Source organism: Populus nigra, chromosome 2 (assembly GCF_951802175.1).
Source record: "Populus nigra chromosome 2, ddPopNigr1.1, whole genome shotgun sequence".
Lineage (NCBI taxonomy): Eukaryota > Viridiplantae > Streptophyta > Magnoliopsida > Malpighiales > Salicaceae > Populus > Populus nigra.
In genome coordinates this window covers 583337-605843 of record NC_084853.1, presented here as the reverse complement: position 1 = coordinate 605843, position 22507 = coordinate 583337, and the positions used below count along the sequence as shown (strand labels likewise).

The 22507-nt window shown below is 31.6% G+C and overlaps 1 protein-coding gene across 2 annotated transcripts; it reads right to left on the bottom strand.

Annotated features, from left to right (window-relative positions):
- Positions 1-15650: 15650 nt before the first annotated feature.
- On the bottom strand, positions 15651-22507 carry LOC133682850 (glyoxysomal fatty acid beta-oxidation multifunctional protein MFP-a-like). Of its 2 annotated transcripts, XM_062106389.1 has the most exons (18): positions 22139-22506; positions 21284-21355; positions 21103-21168; positions 20967-21023; positions 20797-20864; positions 20638-20719; positions 19557-19612; positions 19151-19453; positions 18986-19072; positions 18332-18506; positions 18084-18205; positions 17816-17979; positions 17480-17734; positions 17215-17336; positions 16925-17046; positions 16616-16764; positions 16398-16536; positions 15651-15843 (listed from the first exon to the last, which is right to left on the bottom strand). In XM_062106389.1, the coding sequence occupies exons 1-18, from the start codon at positions 22242-22244 to the stop codon at positions 15808-15810; spliced, it is 2181 nt and encodes a 726-aa protein (XP_061962373.1). In that variant the 5' UTR covers positions 22245-22506; the 3' UTR covers positions 15651-15807. The 2 variants fall into 2 exon arrangements, with proteins under 2 accessions (XP_061962373.1, XP_061962374.1); XM_062106390.1 differs by lacking the exon at positions 20797-20864 and having other exon boundaries at positions 20638-20745; positions 22139-22507.

The following is a 22507-nucleotide window of genomic DNA, read 5'->3' as shown; positions in this document are numbered from 1 at the left end:
TATGATTCAGGACTTGTCCCGTGTCGACTCTGAATCTAGTTTAAAAACTATTGTCTTTTAATTAAGTCATGCTTCTTAATACTTGTTTTTTTTTTTCGGTAGAAGTTTCTTAATGCTTGTGCTATATAACACAATTTCAATAAATAAATCAATTAATATTCGTGGGTTAGAGCCAACAATTAGGATGGAATTTATTAGCGGAGACTATAGAAGCACTCAATTAAGAATTTGCTGAACATTTGCGAGATATTCCACTTGAGACACAGAGTTGTCTGGGAACTCCATAAAGAATAACTCTAAAATTGGGGGACTTACTTGAGATTTTCCCTAATTAAACCTATTAATTATTAATTAAATCTCTTTTCATCGTTGATTTATTAACTTGTACCCTTTCTCTTCTCATATTTAATTATACTTTAATTGGGAGGTAATGTCTACGTGATATATATTGATCACGTATGAGACTGATGACAAGGTAATCATGGATCAGATGTTCTATAATTCTGGAATTGGCTAACATGGTGTAGGAGCATGTAAATAGGACTAAATCGTCTAAAAAAAAAGTTCAAGAATCAAATTGAAAAAATACAAAATTTCATAGAGTCCATCTACAGTAAAAAATACACAGTAAAAATCTCAAGTGGTTTCAGAATATAAGGTAATTATTGGCAATACACTCTTGAGTGTTTCTTCCCTTTCTTTCACATTTTTCTCAATCTGCATTCTTCACATGTCCAAATTATGCTTCAAAAAATCCCTGAGGCTATCATTCTCCACTTCTGTTTCACATGATATAGAAGAGCACCACCTCTACTTTTTCTTCTTTTTTTTTTTTTTATTTCTTGGTAGGTGACATCACACCAGACATGGCTAAAGAAATGGCCCTATTGATGGCAAAGTTATAAAAGAGGGTTCTTTTTAATTAAAAAAATAAAAAACAAAGTATTATAAAAAATTTAGAAAAATAATATGGGTTGAAAAAATACTCGTGAAATAACTTAGTTTGAAAACAACCATGTTTTCAAATATTAATTATGTACATATAATTACTATTCTCAATAGTAGCTGTTAAATTATATTTCAAAAATTTTAACAAGATAATTCTTACTGTACATTGAAAAACCACCAAGATAATAATAATAATAATAATAATAGTAAATCTAACTCTCTATTAGTATTGGTGTAGGTTGATCAACTCTCTGTGGGGCTCCTAGGGAGCCATCGTATAATTGCACATTCAGATCAACTTTGTCATCAGGGCTTCATCAGCTCACACAAGCTCAGCCATGGATAATTTCATTTCAACATTCGACTGTGGCGACAGATTAGAAAAATAACCGAGAAATTGTAGCGTGATTCGGTTCTGTTTACGGGTGAAATGATGCCAAGATCTCATTAGATAAATATTTACATCGCTATAGAAGTTCATTTCAACTTGATTTTTGTAAATGTCAGAATGTCTTGTTCATTAGCGAGTGGGGACTGGTGACTTTGATGCGTCAACAGCCAGAAAGCTCTTTAATGTGACTTTGCTTGCTAGCTAGGAAATTGATAGACGGGACACCCTGTATCCATTGCCAAGATCCAATTGTGCATCTTTTCTGGCAAACTATCACCTGCAACCAGAAAAAAAAGAGAGATCTGGTCAGCCTATAAGATCTATCGTGCCGTGCAAGTTGTTTTGCAGATGACATTGATTAGCAGATAATTATGGATCGATCATCCACACAAGGAGAGGTGTGTCATACGTTATTTTGCTTCTCAGCAGATAGATATAAAAATACTTTATGAATTCTGGATATATAATACTTCTAAGTTGCAGATATCTCCAAGTTTTCTATTATTTACTTCATAGTTCATTTCTCTTGCATGATAGTTAATTCCCAGCTAGGTTTAATTTGCACAAATATGTTTAGAAAAAATTATAAATTATAGTATTTTTTTAATAATATTTTAAGAGAATTTTTAGTGTTATCCATGCAAAATTATAATGTTTATTAATTAATAAATATTTTTATTAATCTTTTTGTAACATCAAAATCTATATAATCTTTTTGTAAACAAATCCGCGAATTTTCTAATGTATTTAGATTCTCTCTCTCTCATCACAATCTATTATATTTGATAAATACTAACATCTTAAATCAAATTAATGGCTAGGATCGTCAAACAACTTTCTTTCTATTTTAAAATTATGCTAGTTATTTGTAAGTGAGAGTATTAAACAGGAACAATTATTTTTTCAAACTTAAGACAAATGGTTGAAATAATTATTTTTGAGCAGGTTTTTTGGTTAAACTTACAAGACACGTGTTGAATCAAGGGGTTTATTTCCTTTAATATTTTTTAAATTATTTTCTGTAATCTGATTTCTACAAAACAAAAAATAAATATGCATATCAATATATAAAAGTAAAATAGCTTAAAATATTTGTTGAAACAAAATAAAATTGAAAAGGTAGATTGAGACGAGAATTAATCACTAACCTTAAAACTATTTATTACTTGACCTGTAGTGTTAATAGTATGATTGCAATATTATTTTTAGGCTTACTCAATTTCTTAATTTTAATAGCACAACCAAGAATAAATAATGAACAAAAAAATTTATATGTTACTCTCTATATAAAAAGGAGCAGAGGGATTTTGACAAAAAAAAAATATAATTAAAAGAGAAAGACTGGAGGTTTTCTAAATAATAAAATCCATGTTATAGTTGTCTTTTTTATGGTAATTTTTTACATTTAAATTAACATTACTTTTATTTAAAATAAATTGACATATCTTTTCAAGAATATGGTTAAATTAATATTACTTTGTTTTAGAAGATCACAACTTTTCATTCATGAGATGTAACTTTTCTTTCACCTTAACAATCCCCCACATGAATAAAAATTATTTGATTAGAAGAAAATACTAAGTAAACATAGGAATTTAAGAGTAACAACAAAAAATCTCTACATCAGGTGAGGTAACTTTTAGCCTTGAACCATGAAAAACTATCAGTTTCACCCGTTCTAGTTTCAAAGAGTGCTTTAGAAAATTTTAATTCTCATAAGAGTGACATCATTTCACACTCACATGGGTGATTCTTATTAAAAGTATCATGCAATACTCATCTTGAATTTCTCAAGCTATAAAAATCATTAAAAGCTTAACGTATCCTAGTTTTCATTTCAGGTAACACTCTTCATCATAGGAATGGGTTAGAGTGCCACTACTAAATTAATATATGATTCGGTTGTCCCTTTGAATTTATATCTTGAGATCTCCGATCAAATAGGCTTTAATCTCATCCCCATCAATGATTTATTGACTTACTCTCTTGTTAAGTCTTTTGTAAGCGAGTCCACAATGTTATCATTTGACTTTACATGGTCAATAAAGATAATCTTATTTGAGAACAATTGTCTTACAATGTTATGTTTTCGATGTATATGTCAAGACTTACCATTATATATACTATTTTGTGCCCTACCAATTGCATATTGATTATCACAATGTATACATATAGCTGGTACATATTTTGACCAACTTCAAATATCTTCTAAAAAGTTTTGAAGCCATTATGCTTTTTCACCAACTTTGTCTAAAGCTATAAACTTAGACTCTATAGTGGATTTTACTATGCAAGTTTGTTTAGAGGATTTTCGAGAGACTGTAGTTCCTCTAATAGTAAAGATAAACTCACTTGTGGATTTTGAGTCTTTAATATCAGATTTTTATTAGCATCACTATACCCTTCAAGTACAACTAGATATATTGTGTATTTTAACCCATATGTTAAGGTGTATCATAAATAGTTGAAAACCCTTATAGTGGCCTTCCAATGATCATTACCAGTATTGCTTGTATATCTACTTAGTTTGTTAACTGTGTATGTTACGTATGGTCTCGTGCAGTTTATAAGAAATATAAGACTTCTAATGATTCATGAATATTCTTTTTGAGATATTACATATCTACTCTCATTACCAGTATTATTTGTATATCTACTTAATTTGTTAACTGTGTATGTTATGTCTAGTCTAGTGCAGTTTATAAGAAATATAAGACTTCTAATGATTCATGAATATTCTTCTTGAGATATTGTATCATTGATATTTTTGGATAGATGTAGGTTTACATCAACTGATGTCTTGACTATACTATTCTCATTCTTTTCAAATTTATCAAGAATCTTCTCAATATAACAACACTAAGATAATATTAAGTTGTTATGTTTTTTGGAAATTCTCACTTTTAAAATAAAATCTATTATACCTAGGGGTGTTTAAAAAGATCGATCAACTGAGAAAACTGAAAAAACTGAAGAAAAATTAATCGAGAAAACCGAACCGAGATGAAAAACCGATTAAATAGATTTTCAAAACCATAAAATTTTGCTGGTTAGGTTTAGTTTCGGTTTTAAAATTGAAACCAATAAATCGAACCGAACCAACCAAAAAACAAGAGAAGTATAAATACTGCAGTTAACCTAACCGTAACATAACACAAAAAGCCACCGCCTAGAGACTATTTTTATCATTCTTCCTTTCCCTTTTATCTAATTTTGCCTTGCGTCTGTCTCCACTCTCCATCTTAGAACTTAAAAGCTAAGCCACCAACCCACAACAAGTCCCATATTATATAGCTGAACAAAAAACCACATCTCCATCTCCTTAGCTTCTCCATCTCAAAACACAAAAGCTAACCCAACAAGTCACGATCCTCCTCCTCTATACTTGCAGTAGAAGGAGAGGGCTCTTTCATTAGAGAAAAGACGGCAAGGTAAATTTTATCCCTATGTTAATTCTAACCTTCGTGTGCTTGTAACATCTGTTTCAAACTTTCATGCTTCTCTAGCCTTCCCATGCTTGTTTTATGGAAGGAAAATTGAACTTTATGGTGTTACAATGGTTCTACAAAAAGGGTATTTGTTAAAAAAATGCTAATCTCCTCTTATATTATATATGCTATTAGTCAAAATGACAAATACTTGTCTTAAAAAATTGCTTTGATTGTACCCAAGAAACACGTTGGCTTAAATGGGTTAACAATTTAAATTTCTACGTTTAAATAATTTTTTAACATAATTATGTACGTGAAGAAATAAAATAGAGAGATTATATGAATGATTGGAGCCCATTTATTGCCTGCATTTAGGGAGGAATTACCTTCAACGTCCATTTTTCTTTTCTTTTTATGGTTGTCCATTCTTGGTAATAAATTAGTTCAATGAAGGAAAGGAATTAATTCAGTAGTTTAAGCATCAGCAAACTTGAGATACAGCATGATTTGCCACAAAGTTTGTGTACCATCACGATGATTACATTTGCAATTTTGAGTCGATGATCATTTATATATGACATAGTAGTATTTGGTTCGTCACAAGAAAAATATAGTTGTCCTCTTGTTTTCTCATTTCTGTGTGCTGATTTATATAGCTGAGCTTGAAAATAATAAAATATTAATGTAGTTATCCCTTGTTAGATTGATCACACTATCATCTGAGTTAATTTTAGCTCTTGATTTGTTGTCCTTTTAGGATGGGCATGGTGTACTGGGCAGTGGGTATTAAATAGTAGCTTCATCAAAGTTTTGTTTTGGCTTTATTAAGAGCTCTGTTAGTGTTAAGTTGAGGTGTTTATTGTTGAGGTTTAACTATATTTTTGCAGTTTCTTTCAAATAATATTGTTTTTTTTTCTTCAAGAGTTTAAATTTCATGTTGTTGTTGTTGTTTTTTTAATTTCAGATGAATAATATAAAGATTCGATTCATGTTGTTGTTGTTGTTTTAATTTTAAATGGATAATCGGGAAGATCCTACACCAAATGAATCAAATCCTTCTAGTTTGAAACCTAATCTTTCGCCTATTCCAGTTCTAGTTCCAGTTACTACCTCTAATATAAATAGCAACACTGAAGGTAATCCACCTTCTAGATGTAATAAAAGAAAAACACCATAAATTTGAGATCACTTTAAAAAATTAGATGGTAATCCTAAAACTTCTAGGGCTGCATGAAAAAGACTATACATGTCATACTATATTTAATGGGACTAGTACCATGTGGAGTCATTTTGGTGTATGCAAAAAATTTCCTTTTGTGATTGACCGAAAACAAAAAACTTTAATTTTAGAACGTAAGCCTATAATATAGGGGGTGATAATAGAGATGAAAATCAAGTGACTATTAGGGCAGTGAGTTATAATTATGAATAGTGTACGAAAGCCCTAGGAAAAATGATTATACTTGATGAGTTACCTTTTAACTTTCTAAAAAACCAAGGATTTAAATCACTTTGTCAAGTAATGCAATCTAGATTTAATGTTCCTTCTCGTTTGGTGATTTGGAGAGATTGTTTGAAAATTTATATAGACGAGAAAGACAAATTAAAAAAAGCTCTTAAGGGTCAACGTTTATATTTAACTACTGATACTTGGACATCAATCCAAAATATTAATTATATGTGTTTGACTGCCTATTAGATTGATGAAGGTTGGAACTTGAAAAAAAAAATTCTAAATTTTTGTCAAGTTTCTAATCATAAAGGTGAAACAATTGGCCAAGTGATTGAGAGTTGTTTGTTGTAATGGGAAATTGATAACATTTGAACAGTTACAATAAACAATACAAGTTCAAATAATTTCACAATAAAATATCTTAAGAGAGTAACAAGTGGTTGAACAACTAATATATTGTTAAATGACTTCATGCATGTTAGATGTTGTGCATATATTGTTAATCTTATTGTATGTGCGAGATTAAAAGATATTGATGATTCAGTGGTTAAGATTAGGAATACAGTAAGGTTTGTTAGATTCTCTCCTTCGAGACAACTTGTTTTTAACCAATGTGTATAGAGGTTGAAAATTGGGAGTAAAAAATATGTTTACTTAGATGTTGTAACTAGATGAAACTCTACATATATGATGCTAGATGCTACTGCTAAATTTGATGTGGTTTTTATGAGGTTAGAAAAAACCGGTCCTAGGTATTTGAGTTACTTTGAGGTTGATTCAAAAGGGAAATAAAAAAAAACTTATGTCCTCCTGTTTTAGAAGATTGGGAAAAAGCTAGATTTTTTGTGAAGTTCTTGAAACTATTTTACATGGTTACATTGAAATTTTCTGACTCCTTGTTTGTGACATCTAATTCTTTCTTCCATGAATTGATTTCCATGCATACAAGCATATCTAAATTTTATAAAAGTGAAGATGTTTATGCAAGTAAAATGGCCAAGAATATGATGACAAAGTATAAAAAATATTTGGGGGACCAAAATACACAAAACTTTCTGTTGTATGTGGTTATTGTGTTAGATCCATGTTTCAAATTGAAGTATATGAGATTTTGTTTTGGGAGATTGTATAATGTTGAAAAGGCTAAAAATTTTACAATAAAGGTTAAAAATACTTTGCTAAGGTTATTTGAGAATTATATGAATGTTGATGAGGATGTTGAGGTTGTTTATAGTGTTGGAACTAGTATAAATAAAGATGTTAATGTTGATTTAATGGTGGTTGATTATATACTACATGACTTAGCTTCTCAATTTAAAAAAACATTTAAAGGAAGAAGGTGGTGTAAAAAGAAAAAATAAGGTTAGGAGGTATTTGAGTGATAATTATAAGGATCATAATGACTTTAAATTAGATATTTTGAGTTGGTAAAAGCGTAATGCCATAAAATACAAGATTCTTTCTAAGGTGGCACAACACATGTTAGTTATCCTGGTATTGATGGTTGTTTCTGAAGCAACCTTCAGTACTAGCGGTTGTATATTAGATCCATTTCAAAGTTCTTTATCTCCATCGATAGTGTGAGCACTTGTTTGTTGTTAAAATTGGTTTTGTTTAGCACCAATTCCAATTAACATTAGAACCTTCATGGATTATATTGAAAATTCCAAGATGATTGAGTCAGGTGATTTCTCTTACAACTTTAAATGTAGTTACTTTATAATATCTTTTATTTTTTTATTTTTAATCTAATATTTTAATTTATGATTTTGTAGAATTTGGTGAAAGTTTGAAAATCACAACTGATTGTCAAGAGTATTGATGATGCTGGTGCAATCCTCGAATATAATTGTTTTGGGTAATTGATATACTTTACCTTGTTAATTCCTTTTAAAAGTATGCATTGTTAATTCTTTTAATAGTCGAAATCTAATATGTTGCTAATTTGCTATTATTTCTTTATAGCATTATCCTTACTGGATCTTTTAGCTTATGTTGTTGTTGGAAGTTTTGGATGTTGTCGTTGCTGGATTTTTTTTCTTCAAACTATGTCGGATGTTTAGGATAATTTATTATTGGTTAATGTATCTGTTTGCTAATGTTAACTTTTCTAGTGTGAACACCTCTTTTAATTTGAGGTGCTCAAATTTGATCATGCATTTTGCATATTGTATTGATTTGGATTTTCATAACCTTCATCTGACAAAAATTTCTTTGTATATCAAAGATAGCAAGATGTGAAGCATTTCAAATTCATTGTTACTGATATATATTTAAGATTAATAAGGAAAATTAAAATTAAAAAAAATATTAATCTACTAATATGATTAAAAAGCCTTATATCAAACTAAACCAAATAAGAAAATTTTAAAGAGTTTTGATTAAAAAGCCTATAAACTTAACCCAACAAGAAAATTTAAAAGCCCAATGTAATGTAAGCCTATTTAAAAAAATCCCAAAAATCCCATTAATGATAGGATTAGGTTTTCTAGTTTTATGGCAAAAAAAATTGAATTTCACCCAATCGAACCAATTCTGTTTGAACCAAATTTCGGTCCAGTTTGGTTTGAATTTCTCAAAATTTGAGTTACTCGATTTGATTAGTTTTTGCAGTCCAAACCGAACTGTGAACAAGCCTACTTATACCCATATTTTTCATGTCAAATTTACTGATAAATATTTGCTTAGTGGTCTTAATGATATTGTTATCACAATAGCAGGATTAACTTCACAAATATTTATCACACAAGAACAATTTATGTGCACATAATTGTATTTTATAAATAAACTTACTTAACAAATGAGTTATTACAAGAACTGGCCTTGGAGTGTGTGTGCATGCATGTGTGCATGCACAGGGCTTTGTAGAAGGCATAATAAGACAAAACAATAGATTAATATACGTGTATGTACACATGGCAAATATAGTTCACACATATATAATTAATGATAGACTTTAGCAATTAGTATCAACCTTCATTAATGACCAACATAGCCCGACACATAGTTATACAGATACATAAGGGTGTTTGAGAGTGTAGTAGTGGTTGCTTTTCAAAGTGCTTTTCATTCCAAAACACATTAAAATAATGTTTTTTTAAATTATTTTTGACAACAACATATCAAAATGATCTGAAAACATCAAAAACATATTAATTTGAAGCAAAAAAATAAAAACATTTTAAATTTTTTTTAAGCGCTTCCGAAACGCAATACCAAACACTGCCACTTGTCATGTAACCACCAATACCTTCACTTGTATAATATCTTTGACCTCTAGTTGCTGAAGCAAAATGCTTCGATACCGCATTGTGCTATTGAATGGGTGTAGGTTAATATATATATTTGCAAATACATTATATTAATTAATTGTGGTACTGGTTTAGCTTTTAACAAAATATATATATATATATATATATATATATATATATATATATATATATATATATATATATATATTGTAGTGGATAAGCAGCAAAAAAATAATTATTTATTGGGTTGTACCATTAATCCTATTCATAAAATTCAAGAGCACATTAATTATATGTATCATTAGATGAGTAGACTAGCTATGAGTAGTATTTACAAGTTCTACATGGAACATCAAATATTTAATCGTTCTCAATTCTCTACTTGAGGAATGGATGTCAGTGCGACTATCATTGGAATATAGGCTGGAATCCTTAGATTTCAACAATCTCGCTGATGAAATGCTGCTTGAGAGGGAATATTAGTACACCGAAAAGGGTATACGTCGCACTAGAAGAAGCGCAGGTCGTTTGAATACTGTTATAAAATTCATTCCATGGTTTGAGTATAATGAACTTAGAAGAGATGACTTTGATGAAGTAGATGATGTAATTGGAGGCCCTAATTATGTACCTGCAATATAAAATAATTCTGAAATTTATTATTTTTATTATTTCACTATTATTATTTTTTATTGAACTGTATATTTGTAATTTAAGTTTTAATTATATTATATGCATGTATATGAAAATATTTACAATTGGATCAGTGAAAGTTGTTAGTTGAAACTAATAACTATAATTTTTGCACTTATTTCAATTTCTAATAATAATTAGACCATATAAATAGAAATTGATTAATTGTTTAACATTATTTTTATTTTTATTGTATGTGTTAGATTATTATTTGTTTAATTTAGAATGGAGTGATAATAAATATCATTTAAATTGTATTAGATACTAATATTTGTAACTGGTGTCAATAGCGCTTGATATGGCTGCATCTAAGACTATTACCATTGATTTGAACCATAGAGACAAACTAAATGAAAAGAATTATAATGTATGGCATCGTAAGATTGGGTATCTCTTGGAAGAGCAAGAAATGATGGAAACAATAACACAATCGACAACTGAACCTAAGCAAGAGAACATTGCTCACCACAAGCTTGATATGGAAGCATATCAAACCTATAAGCACAAGGATCGTGTAGCTCGCATTCTGATGTTGAGTAGCATGAGAAATGATATAATGTTGTGTTTTGAAAGGCATCATTCAGCCCAAGCAGTTTAGGACGCAATGAAGATTCATTATAGGAGAACCTCCACTACTAAACTTCATTAGTTAACTCTCAAATTTGATGGTTACAAGAAACACCAAAATCAGACGATAATGCAACATCTTATAGTCATGTCTAACATGATCAGTGAATTAAAGGGTGTTGGGCATGAGATGACTGATGAACAAGTACAAGTTGTGATCCACTATTTGCCAAGCAATTAGGAACACATGCGTGTTAACCTTACCCATAATGATAACATCAAGACATTTGATGATGTTGCTTGTCATGTTGAGCTTGAAAAAGATTGACTTCTCGCTGAGAAACCAGTAGTGAGACTTTTATATCTGAGACTAAGATACGAGGAACATATGACTCTAAACATAAAAAAAAATAAAAATAAAGGTAAGGGTCCCAAATATGAAAAGAGAGGAATAGAAACAAGTGGTAGTGGATATAAGCGTAAGTGTGGGAAACGCGACGATAAGAAAGATAAGAATATGAATTGTTTCAGTTGTGGTAAACCTAGTCACTTTGCTCATGATTGCACTAAGCCAAATATAATGTTTAACCACAATCATCCGTCTAACATATATATTAGCAGTTGTTTAATGCTTGCTTAATCTGTTTTATTTTTTACTATAAACTCAAGAGCAATCGACCACATAGTAAGGGATCAAACAACCTTTGTGGAATTTTGTTGAATTTCAAAGGGAAGTAGATACATATACATGGCAAATAATGATTCTGCTATTGTGTTTGGGATCGGTACATGCAAACTAGATTTACGAGGCGATCACACACTTAATCTTCATAATGTACTCTACACTCGAGAAGTTTGACGAAATCTTGTGTCTGTTATTGCTTTACTATAATTGGGCTTTTATATTATGTTTGTTGGTTGTTGTGTGAAAATATATATGGATAATATTTTTTATGATTCTAGTTTTGTATTAAATGGTTTTATGGTGTTAAACACCGTTAATGTATCTATTAAGGATGATGCTTCTATTTATATTGTTCAAAGTTCTAGCACTACTAATAATAGTGATATCATGTTATTCATTATTTGTCTTATGGAATATATTGTGAGTATTATATAGTATAATTTGTTAAAGTATGTCGATAAACTTAGATTAGCTCATTCATATGAGCAATCACCTCTAGCGCTTGTAAGGTGAGTAGAGATGAGATTATTTGAGTTTTAATGTTCAATAAGCAACTTGGGTGTAGTGGGAGCAATTTTAACTCAAAGTAATTATTAAATAGTCACCTTGATGGGACTAAGATGAGGTTTTTTTAAAAAAAAAACAGCATGAATGAATTCTTACCATTCATATGTCTATTATGATTGAAGTCAAGTATGAAATTATTCATTTGCCACTAATGATAGTGAGCAAGTGAGAATTTTTTATTTGAAGTCTATGTTTTTTTTTTGCGACAAGACTAAGAATCGTATTGTGTATTTCCTCTAACAAAAAGAGCAATGATATATACACTCCTTGTCTTCATATAAGAAAAGAGTAAGCTCCACTATAGCATGTATTTCATACTACATGTGCTGACGACCATTATAGGAATAAAGAATGGATGACTACTTCTTCATTATGTAAGTCCTAAAGATGTAAAAGATTTCAATATCTTACCCTTTATGACTTTTGATTGTATCATGAAGTGATGTGTAAATGATCGCTACTTTAGGAGTATATCATATGGTCATGGAATTATTCGACTTAAAGGAATACTCCTAAAAAAGCGAGTCAATTCAAATCTTATTGATATAAGAGTGAAAGAAAAAGTAATTTTAATTCTACACATATTACTTGTATTCACCGACCGGGATCATATTACTCGAATAAATTTGATATGATTTAGAATACCTGTAATTGTAAGGATGAATTGAGTATGGAATTCTTAAGGGATTAAATTATATTCAGTCATGTGTAACTAAAAATGCTTGAGGTATTGTAGTATACTTTAAGGAGTAACTAATTATAAGGTTGATGTCTCCTATATGACTTGTATTAAGTTTCTATATTGGAGCTCTTTTTACTGTGTATTTCAGGTCACACAGTCTGTTTGCCTAGTATGAAATTCTTGTGCAAGTTTGAAATATAATGTATTCCATAGATCCAATCCTTCATGGGTGAGTGGAAAATGTTGGTTATTGGGTAAGGCCTAGTCCGTCCATGAGAGATGAGCCTAGTCCAAATGTTTAGAGCTTCTTCTTCTTCTTCTTCTTCTTCTTCTCCTCTCTCTCTCTCTCTCTCTCTCTCTCTCTCTCTCTCTCTCTCTCTCTCTCTCTCTCTCTCTCTCTCTCTCTCTCTCTCTCTCTCTCTCTCTCTCTATATATATATATATATATATATATATATATATATATATATATATATATATTACTTTGAAAGATATTGGCTCTCTCTTTTTCTTCTCCCATCTTTAACTCTTTAAATTAACTTAATAAGATTTACAAAAATATTTGTACTGTGAAATTCTGAAAAGCAATGGATTGCAACAAGAATAGAAATTTGACACCAATTACAAATCTAAAAACATAGGAACCTAATTTTAGGATTTTTCCTCTCTTCTTGCAGTTTTAAATCTATATAAAAAGTATTTATAAAAGAGGATAAAAGTAAAAGTAAAAATAAATATTTATATTTTAAGTAAAACTAATTATGAATTAAATCTAACAACTAATTGTTGATTATCATATTGTTTTGATTTTTTTAATTGAAAAAAAAAGAAAAGAAAAACAAGAACCATTATCACAATTTTTAAAAACAACTTTGCTTGTTTATAAAAAAAAAAACTTGATAACCAATTGTTGAGTTGATACTTTTTTTAAAAAAATAGAAATAAAATAAAAAGCAAAAAAAAATTGTTTTTATTTTCAAATATGTTTTTTTAATAGATTTATCAAAACAACTAAAAGGATCGAGGTCGGTTTAACTGTTTATATAAATAATAAACTAAGTTAATATATTTTTTAAATTGTTTAATAAAAAATTTGTGTCGTAACTTAGTTGAGATGCATGTGTCAGTGGCTAAAGGTTACGGATTCAATTCCTACTGGCAATATTATTTTCTTCCAAGGGATAGACAATCTGTCGTCTATCTTTCTAAAAAAGAATGAATGACAAAAAATACTGGCCTAGGCCTTACACCCACACTCCTAAGCTTTGTTGAAACAGACCCTTTGGGTTTTTTATTGGCTATTTGGGGTTTTTTTTTTTTTGCTTTTTTTATGTTTTGTTTTTTTTTTCAATTTCATTTTTTAATACAAGATTTTTATTTAATTTTATTCTTCAATATTAATTTAATGGTAAATTATTTTTTTTTGTATTTTTATCATATAATAAGAAAAAAATTATTTCGATCTAATGAAGTCCATATATAATCTGGGTCATTCATGGGTTTAGTGGTTTAACTAGGATTAACCCGACTTCTTTTTTTTTTTTTAGATTTGCCCAGTAAACAAGATTATGTATAGACAACTCATACATATAATTTAGTTTAAAACTCGAGATAAGCAAAAAGTTAAGTTTAGAGTTTTCAAGTTTGAATTATTGTACCGAGTTTAATGATAATGTAAAAAAAAAATTATATGGTCTAGATATTATTATTTTTTTATTTTAAAAGATTTTGATCCAAGTTGCAAGAATAACACAATAGATAAACTAGTTATCTAATTGAGGGGATATTTAGTAACGTTTTTGTTATTATTATTTTTTTTGGTTTTTATAAAACAAAAAAAATTTATTTATAGTTTTTTAAAAAAAAATATTTATTTTTTCAACAAAGGCATGTGAAAGAAAACTTTTATGCAGTATTTATTTAATTTAAGAAATATAAAAATATATTATTGATTAAAATATAAAACTTATAATATGACACATTTAATTAATTATGATAGTGAACTAATAGCATTGTGGTGGTGTACTAATGGCTTATAAGATATTAATAATGAAGAATATAATGTTTATAAATTTTACATAGCTTATGGTTGTGGTAGTTTCAATGGGGTTAGTCTGTATTTGGGTTTGGTTTAAATGAAAGTTAGCTAAATTTTAATTTTTTTAAAAAAAATTAATTTTATCTTTCAGATTGTTTTGATTTCCTGATATCAAAAAATAAATTTTTAAAAATAAAAAAAATTATTTAAATGTATATTCCAGCAAAAAACAATCGCTATCATATTTTTAAATATCCTTTCAATAATAATGTTAAAAATATTAAATAGGGGTTGGTACCAAAGAAATTACCATAAAAATAATAATGGTATGATAATATGCATGGTGATATTACGAAGGATGGTGGTGGCTATGATTATGAAATCATAGTGATAGGGTGGTAATTTGGTGTTTTTAAATTGTGAACAGAAAAGGAAAAAAAATTAAATAATTATCTCTTTTATTTTTCTATTTAAAATGAAGAAGAAATGAAAGAGAAAAAAGAATTTGCTAACTCAAACTCAAATTAGAAAAGATTTTATTGTAGCCATTATAGTAATAAGAAAAACTGAGTAATACAATGATTTTAATTTAATTTATATTACAAGTCTAGATTGAAATGAAGTACAATCTTTCTAATTTACTTAAACTCTGTTTCCCTAACCACATTTTCACTTCCCTTCTCTTAATTTATTTCGTTAATTTCAAGCAAATTTACTTGAAGCTTGGTTCTAGTTTTGAGTTTTGCTATCCATTTTCATTCTTTCTTTTCGCTAGCTGCATTTGAATTAGAAAAAAACAAAAAAAGAAGCCTTCAACAGAGATGATTGATGCATTGAATTAAAAATAAAAAAACACCCTTGCCGCCTGAGATTCACCACACTGCCTACTGTTTATGTTTTGACATCTCCGAAGATCAATAATGGACAATCATACGATAATAATCTTCACCTTAAGAATTTAATTTATTTTTATTCACCTGTTTATAAATATTATTGTCTATGCTCTCATTTCTCATCAGCAAAAAATACTGAGCACATGAGGGAATAAGATCAGGAAACATTTACTTCCAACAGTTGGTGATGCATCAGGCAAGTTAAATCTTACAGCCGAGACTTGGCTTGCTCCACCGGAGAACTCTGTAACAAAACAGAACAAATATCATTCGCTATCCAAGATTAATCTGCAAGAACAGCTAAACAATCAGCTAATATGTTGTAATTGGTAAACAAATAGGCACTTGCTTCATTGAGACACTCAGTAGCCACTATACATGTTTTAAACACAATCCAAAGTACATGCAGCTACGTATCCTCAAGTAAACGATCCGTCCAGAATACAGACATGTTACATGGTTTTTATCTGTTTGAGCTGTTAAAAACAAGTCTGCTTTTGAAGGGGCGGATATGATTCAGGAAATGTTGGAGACAAATACGTTGAAACCATAGTTAGAACTCGTTAATTTACTGGCTACGAAGTTTTGCGTCTTAAATATATGTTATTGGTATTCTATGCACAGTGCTGCTACCACCTGCCATCTACAGGGCAAGGGTCTCAGTGACCGAGTCCTACGCAATCTTAAGGACAGCACTGATGATAAAGCGATGCGTGATATGTTATAACTCATCTACTCACTCATGCACTCGTACTTCTAATCATGTGATAAGCATATTCAGAAATTCAGGTCTCTCACCAGAGGAGCACCCTTGGCACCTCGTTCAGCCAAGAAGGCACATGGTTCAAAGAATTCTCCATACGTCTTTGACCATTCCTCCAATCTTGAGTAAATGTATTTGGATCCAAAAGAATCAGCCCAAAACATAATGCCCCCCCTGGTCCAAATAAAACAAATTGATCAGAGCAAGACCCTAAACTAAGGAAAGAAACCCTTTCACTCTGTAAAAACCAAACCTGTAAGGTGGAAAACCCATTCCCATAAGAGATGCAATGTCAAGGTCAGCAGCTTTGACTGCAATGCCTTCGGCAAAGACTCGGCAAGCCTCATTCACTACTGGGAAGAATATCATCTCCAGAATGTCCTTTTCTGGTAATTTGGCAAGCTGTAACAAACATTAATGACCCAGAATGAGCAAGAGAGAGGGAGAGAAGATTCACTAGAAGATACACTTTTTGTTATTTGAGGTCAGGATCCATATTAGGTAGGATGAAAACAACACCTAGAACTACAAAAGCAGTAAGTGAGAAAAAGAGAGTGAATACCTTGGGATCAACGGCAACACCAGAAATGCTTCTTGCTTTCTCAATGTATTTCCTTAATTCAGGATCTGGCTTAGCTTTGCGCCTATCATCATACAAATAGAATCCTTTGCAAGTAGTTTCACCTGAGATTTACATGGTGAATAAGGAATGCTTCAGAGAGAAACATGGTTATTAAGATGGATCCCATTAAAGAGTTGATGCAGTCTTTCAAGCTTTTGCAACTAAAGTTTTACTTTCTATTCATGTTTCATCAGGAGGAAATTAATAGATTAACCAGAGAAGAAAAATACCTCCTCTCTTATCCTCTTGCATTAGTGGGAGAAGCATAGATTTATAGGTTCGCTCTGGGAAATTCTCAACAAATTGCATGCCAGTTGCAATTGCGACGCCAAACCCAACCAGGTCAGCCAACCTGCATGAAAAGTGAAAAATTGTTGTCATTCAAGGTGAGAAATCATATATTTTATAAAGTGATACCAAGATGAACTGAAATGTATTTTCTCCAGGAAAAAAAAAGGGGAAAATGGTTACATTTTTTCCCAATGAATTAGGTACCTGAATGGGCCCATTGGCATTCCAAATTTGTTGATCACCCTGTCAATTTGATAAAGATCCACACCATGTTCAACAAGTAAAATAGCAGCTTGGGTGTAAGGAAAGAACATCCTGTTGACAGCAAAGCCTGTGCAATTTCCAACCACGACTGGAGTCTTCCTTATTTTCTTCCCAACATCTAATAAATCCACAATAACTTGAGGAGATGTCTGCTTGGTACGGACAATTTCCAAAAGTGGCATAACATGAGCCGGACTGCATCAGAAGCGCAAATGATTCTTTAAGCCAAAAACAAAAGGTGAAAACACAAAGTTCTTTCTCTACACCAGATATTACCTAAAGAAATGGGCTCCAATAATCCTATCTTGCGACTTGGTGTGCTTTCCAATTAAGTTCAAGTCGATTGTGGAAGTGTTGCTGGCAAGTATGCAATGTGGTGGGCAATATTTTTCTAGATCAGAAAAAATTTGTTGCTTCAAAGAAACATTTTCAATCACAGCCTGTTTCAAGCATCAAGAACAAATAATGAGAATAGAGTTGTTTAATTTCAGGATAGAAAATTCAAAAGTACCAAAAGAAAGTTAAATCAGATGAACATGCAGACCTCTATGACCATGTCCACGTCTTTAAAACTTTCATAATCAAGAGAACCCTTGAGAAGAGACATGGTTTTTTCAAACTTTTCTTGTGTCATTTTTCCTTTCTTGACACGACTTTGGAGATTGGCTGAATTAAAAAAAAAAAAGAGAATATTTACTCACAACAGTAGAACCTCATTATGTAAACCAAATGAAAATTGAGTTACAAGATGATAAATTAAAAGATGATCTCAAGACAAGGCACTGGCTCTACCTCTGACTCTACCAATACCAGCCTGCAAGAATTGGTCATTTACTTCTTTCAGGATCACTGGATAATTACTGAGAATTAATGCAGTTGCTATTCCCGAACCCATTAATCCTCCACCAAGCACAGCAACCTTCTTCACTCGTCTAGGTACCAAGCCCAGATCAGTAATTCCTGGAACCTGTTCAAAATCAAGAGCTGATCAAGGTTTTGAAATAAAAGTATGTGGAGTGTCAAGTGCCAGACCAATCTTGAACAAGTAGACAAATATCTTCCACAAATTCAGATTCCAGATAGCCATTACATGTATTGATGACTCTGGAAATTCAATTGCATCAATTTATTTTCAATTCAATTCTTGAGAAAACTAAGTTGGCGCACACTAAAAGAACAAACCTACTAACAAGAAACCAATCTCTGCAATCGAAACTCCTGACTCAATCAGAATGAGTGAACCTACTTGTTGAATTCTAGGATTAAAAGGAGTATCCACAAAACAGTTAAGAAGACGACAAATCAGCAAACTTGACCAAATATATCTTGCAGGAATATTAATGGTTGCAAAACATATTAATATGGCTGACAGAAAGCATATTATAAGATCTACTAAAAACTGCAGATGAATAGCCAACAATTCCATGAGTAAAATTGCACTAGAACCTTGGTTGTTCCACGCAGAGCAAAGAAGATGTGGACCAAGCTCTTGCTGATGTCAGAACGCACAAGTTCTTGGAAACTTTCAAACTCCTGCCAACATCAGACAACTTATAAAACAGTTGAATTGGCTACAATTTGAGGATAAAGAAAAAAAATTCAGGCAAGGACCTTGTAGAGTCCAGCACGTGGACCAGAAACTATGCCATGTTCAACAACGTTGATGCAAACTATAGGATGTAAAAGATTAGGGGCTCGTTTCTGGGCTTGTGCTCTAGCAAACTTGAATATTTCCCTTGCCTCGCCAAGGGAATCTAAGTTTTCAGTCTTGTAAAGGCTAGCAATCCATGGTCTCCTACACTCGAAGATATCAAGGGCCCACTGACGTGCAGTACTTACCAACTCATTTGGTGAAACAACAGCATCCACAAGGCCCAGGGCATGAGCTTCCTCACCCTTTACTGGTTTTGATGTCTAAATGCAGGGAGGGGAGATGGAGATTGATTAATTATTATACAGCTGTGCAACTAAAGAAACACATGGATCAAGAAACTGGAAGACCTAGCTACAAACATACCAGCATCATTTCAAGGGCCTTTGTGATACCCACAAGACGTGGAAGTCTCTGTGTTCCTGAGACAATCGAAGTAAGAAAAGAAAACCCTTTTTTAAGGAAAATGAGCCTGATAGATAACCATTTGTCAAGTCCGAGATGTATACTGTAACTTTGTTGAAGGAAGAATTGACAGCTTATGGGCAAACATGACAACAATAACAGTAAACACCAAAGGAGAAAGTAAGCATCACTCCTATCACCTTAACTGAAGAATCTGAGGAGTTTCATCCTTCCATTTTATGTGTAAGAATGTTAATCGGCAGGTTCTCTAACAGATTTTACTCACTTAAAATGATAAAAGATGTGCTAAATGAGTAACTCATACAAAAGCCTTTTTGTGCATGTTTAACCACAAAATATAAATGACAAGTCTATGATTTAAGAGCAACAAAATTTCTGATTTAGTTTCTGTAAATAGGATCATTAGGCTCTCATAGCAAGATGAAAACAAACCCTTTCCCTTCCAATGAGCATACCATATGTGGAGTCACATGTTCTAGATTTCATGGCTATGATATCATGTCTTGACACACCAAATCATCTTAACTGACTTTCACCTTGTCCTCCATCAAAACTATCTCTCACTTCCTATATCATCATTGATTTATCATTCTTTGCCTAGAAAGTAAATGGTTTTAACATTCTTATTTCACTAGACGTGTTGTCTTAAACACCTACCATCAGATTTTACAAGAATGCACATCCTTATGCTGGAATTTATTATTAACTTTTGAAAATTGCCAAGGTGTCATGCCTTGCAGATTCGACAACTCCTAAAGCAATTACTCACTCTATATACTCATCAATTCTGATTTAGTGAGCACTATGCCTTACTATACCCCTCCACCTGATTTCTTTTTTATGCAAGAAAACAATAATGGTCATCTATTGATTTTCCTTGACATCTTGATCGAAATAACTAAAATGCAAACCATTGAACATTACAAGAAAGTGTAAAATACAATGCAAAAGTTTTTATTTTGTTGAACTTACAAAAAAAGTAGGCATTCAAAACAAAAGTGTAAAGATCCCACTGACATACCTCCAAAACCAGGAATTAGTCCAAGTTGAAGTTCAGGTAGGCTTAATTGAGCAGTAGGGGTTGAGATACGAGCATGGCAAGCCTGGCATAGCAAGCACATCAGATCATCTGAAGAAATCAATTGTAAAATGATAAATCAGTATATATAGAAAGGCATACCATTGCAACCTCTAGTCCTCCACCTAAGGCAAGGCCATCAATTGCAGCAACTGAAGGTTTTTTTGCAGCTGGAAAGCAAAACAACTATTCAAATAGCTGAAATATGTTGGCGAAACTTCTTTTGAGGATATTTAAGCCATGAAGAATGAAGAAGAATAAACCAAGAGTACCTTCTAAAGTGTCACCGAGAACCTCAGAGAATATAAAATCAGGTTTTGGTTCATTCACTGAGAAAACATAAAGGAGATTCTATTGGAGTTACAAGAAAGAATATCTTGAGCACAAGACAAAAAATACTGAACATACCTTTTGCCTCTTGAACTTCCTCAAAAGAAGAAATGTCAGCACCACCAGAGAACTTTCCCTTCGCACCTGCATCATTAAAATGACATCTTAGCTTGACATCTCACATTCTCGTTCAGTTCTGATGCTTGGAAATGTCCTACAAACTCCTTGAAATTTTTACGAATAATTTCTTAATAGATACCTGTTATAACAATTGCCTTCACATCATCTCTTCTTAAAGCTTGCTCATAACTGTCCTTCAAGCTGTTCAACACTGGGATGAGAGCAACATAAATAAGTTCCAAATCTTATCAGCGTCATTGAAAAACATCATGTAACTGAAGACAAATAAGTAACCGCGACATCAAGCAAGTCTTGGAAGATGCCAATTGCTTTCGCAAACAGATTTGAGGAGAATAAGAATACACGGGAACCCAAAAGGTGATTCCAAATGCTATCAGTCATCGGCTTAAACCAGAAACATTAATTATTCCAAGTTAGCCTTATACAACTGGAGAATAAATTTTCCAGAGTGAGAAAATAAACCTCGAAGATGGTCTCCGAATTCCTTGAACAACTAATCATATAACACCGAGAATACGAGGATAGAGGCCCTTTACCCCCTAAATAATTGCAGCATGGCATCCACCATTTTGTTAGAAATTATCTGTTACTTGTCTTGCTAAACAGAAGTTGAAATGTGAAATTATAAATTAAATTGACAATCCTGATCCTAGAAAAAAAAGAGCAATTTTAAATTTAATTCCTCCATGCCTGTAGAGACTACGTTACTGAAAAAAGGGTAAGAGAAAATCACCACCAATAATGACCCCTTTGAATCTGTTAATTTATAGCCAGTTGTCTTTTTTCCTCAACCAATTGCCATTCATGAACTTGAAAAATTAAAAAATTTCATAATCCAACAAACACACTGAAATTAGACCGCCAGCCAACCAAAAAAACAAGAAATCAAGTTCACATATCAAAAGGGTCCACATAGAATGAACTAAACATACAAGATCCAACTTAATTCAGAGAAAAGAAAGTGTGACAATACCATCAGAAGAGAGTGCATTGACAGGAGGATAGATGAGGGTGATTAAAGCCACCCCATCAGCTCCGACTTCAATAGTGGTTGTTCCCTTGGTCCTGCTTCCTTTCATTCTCCCTTCCTAGGTTCTGAGACGTCAATTTTGTCTTCCTAGTCTATAACTTGTTTTTATACCAATGAGGGTCGGTGTCGTGTGCTAGCAGAAGAAGTGACGTTGCAGAGGTTTGTGAAGAAACTAGAGTAAGAGAAACACACATTTAAAGCATGCGGCAACAGCAACGGCGACCCTTGTTCTATGGTCGTGTATTCCATATCCGTCGTTTTCGTTCTTGGATTGGATGGTCGTGCTCCTGCTTTCAATGGAGAGTGACCGTA

Coding starts and splice junctions, on each gene's coding strand:
- LOC133682850 (XM_062106389.1), bottom strand. CDS start 22,244: ATGAAAGGAAGCAGGACCAAGGGAACAACCACTATTGAAGTCGGAGCT. Junction 19,613..20,637: donor ACTAATTCCTGGTTTTGGAG/GTATGTCAGTGG, acceptor CGATTGTCTCAG/GAACACAGAGACTTCCACGT. Junction 16,537..16,615: donor ATGGGTTTTCCACCTTACAG/GTTTGGTTTTTA, acceptor TATTTGGACCAG/GGGGGGCATTATGTTTTGGG.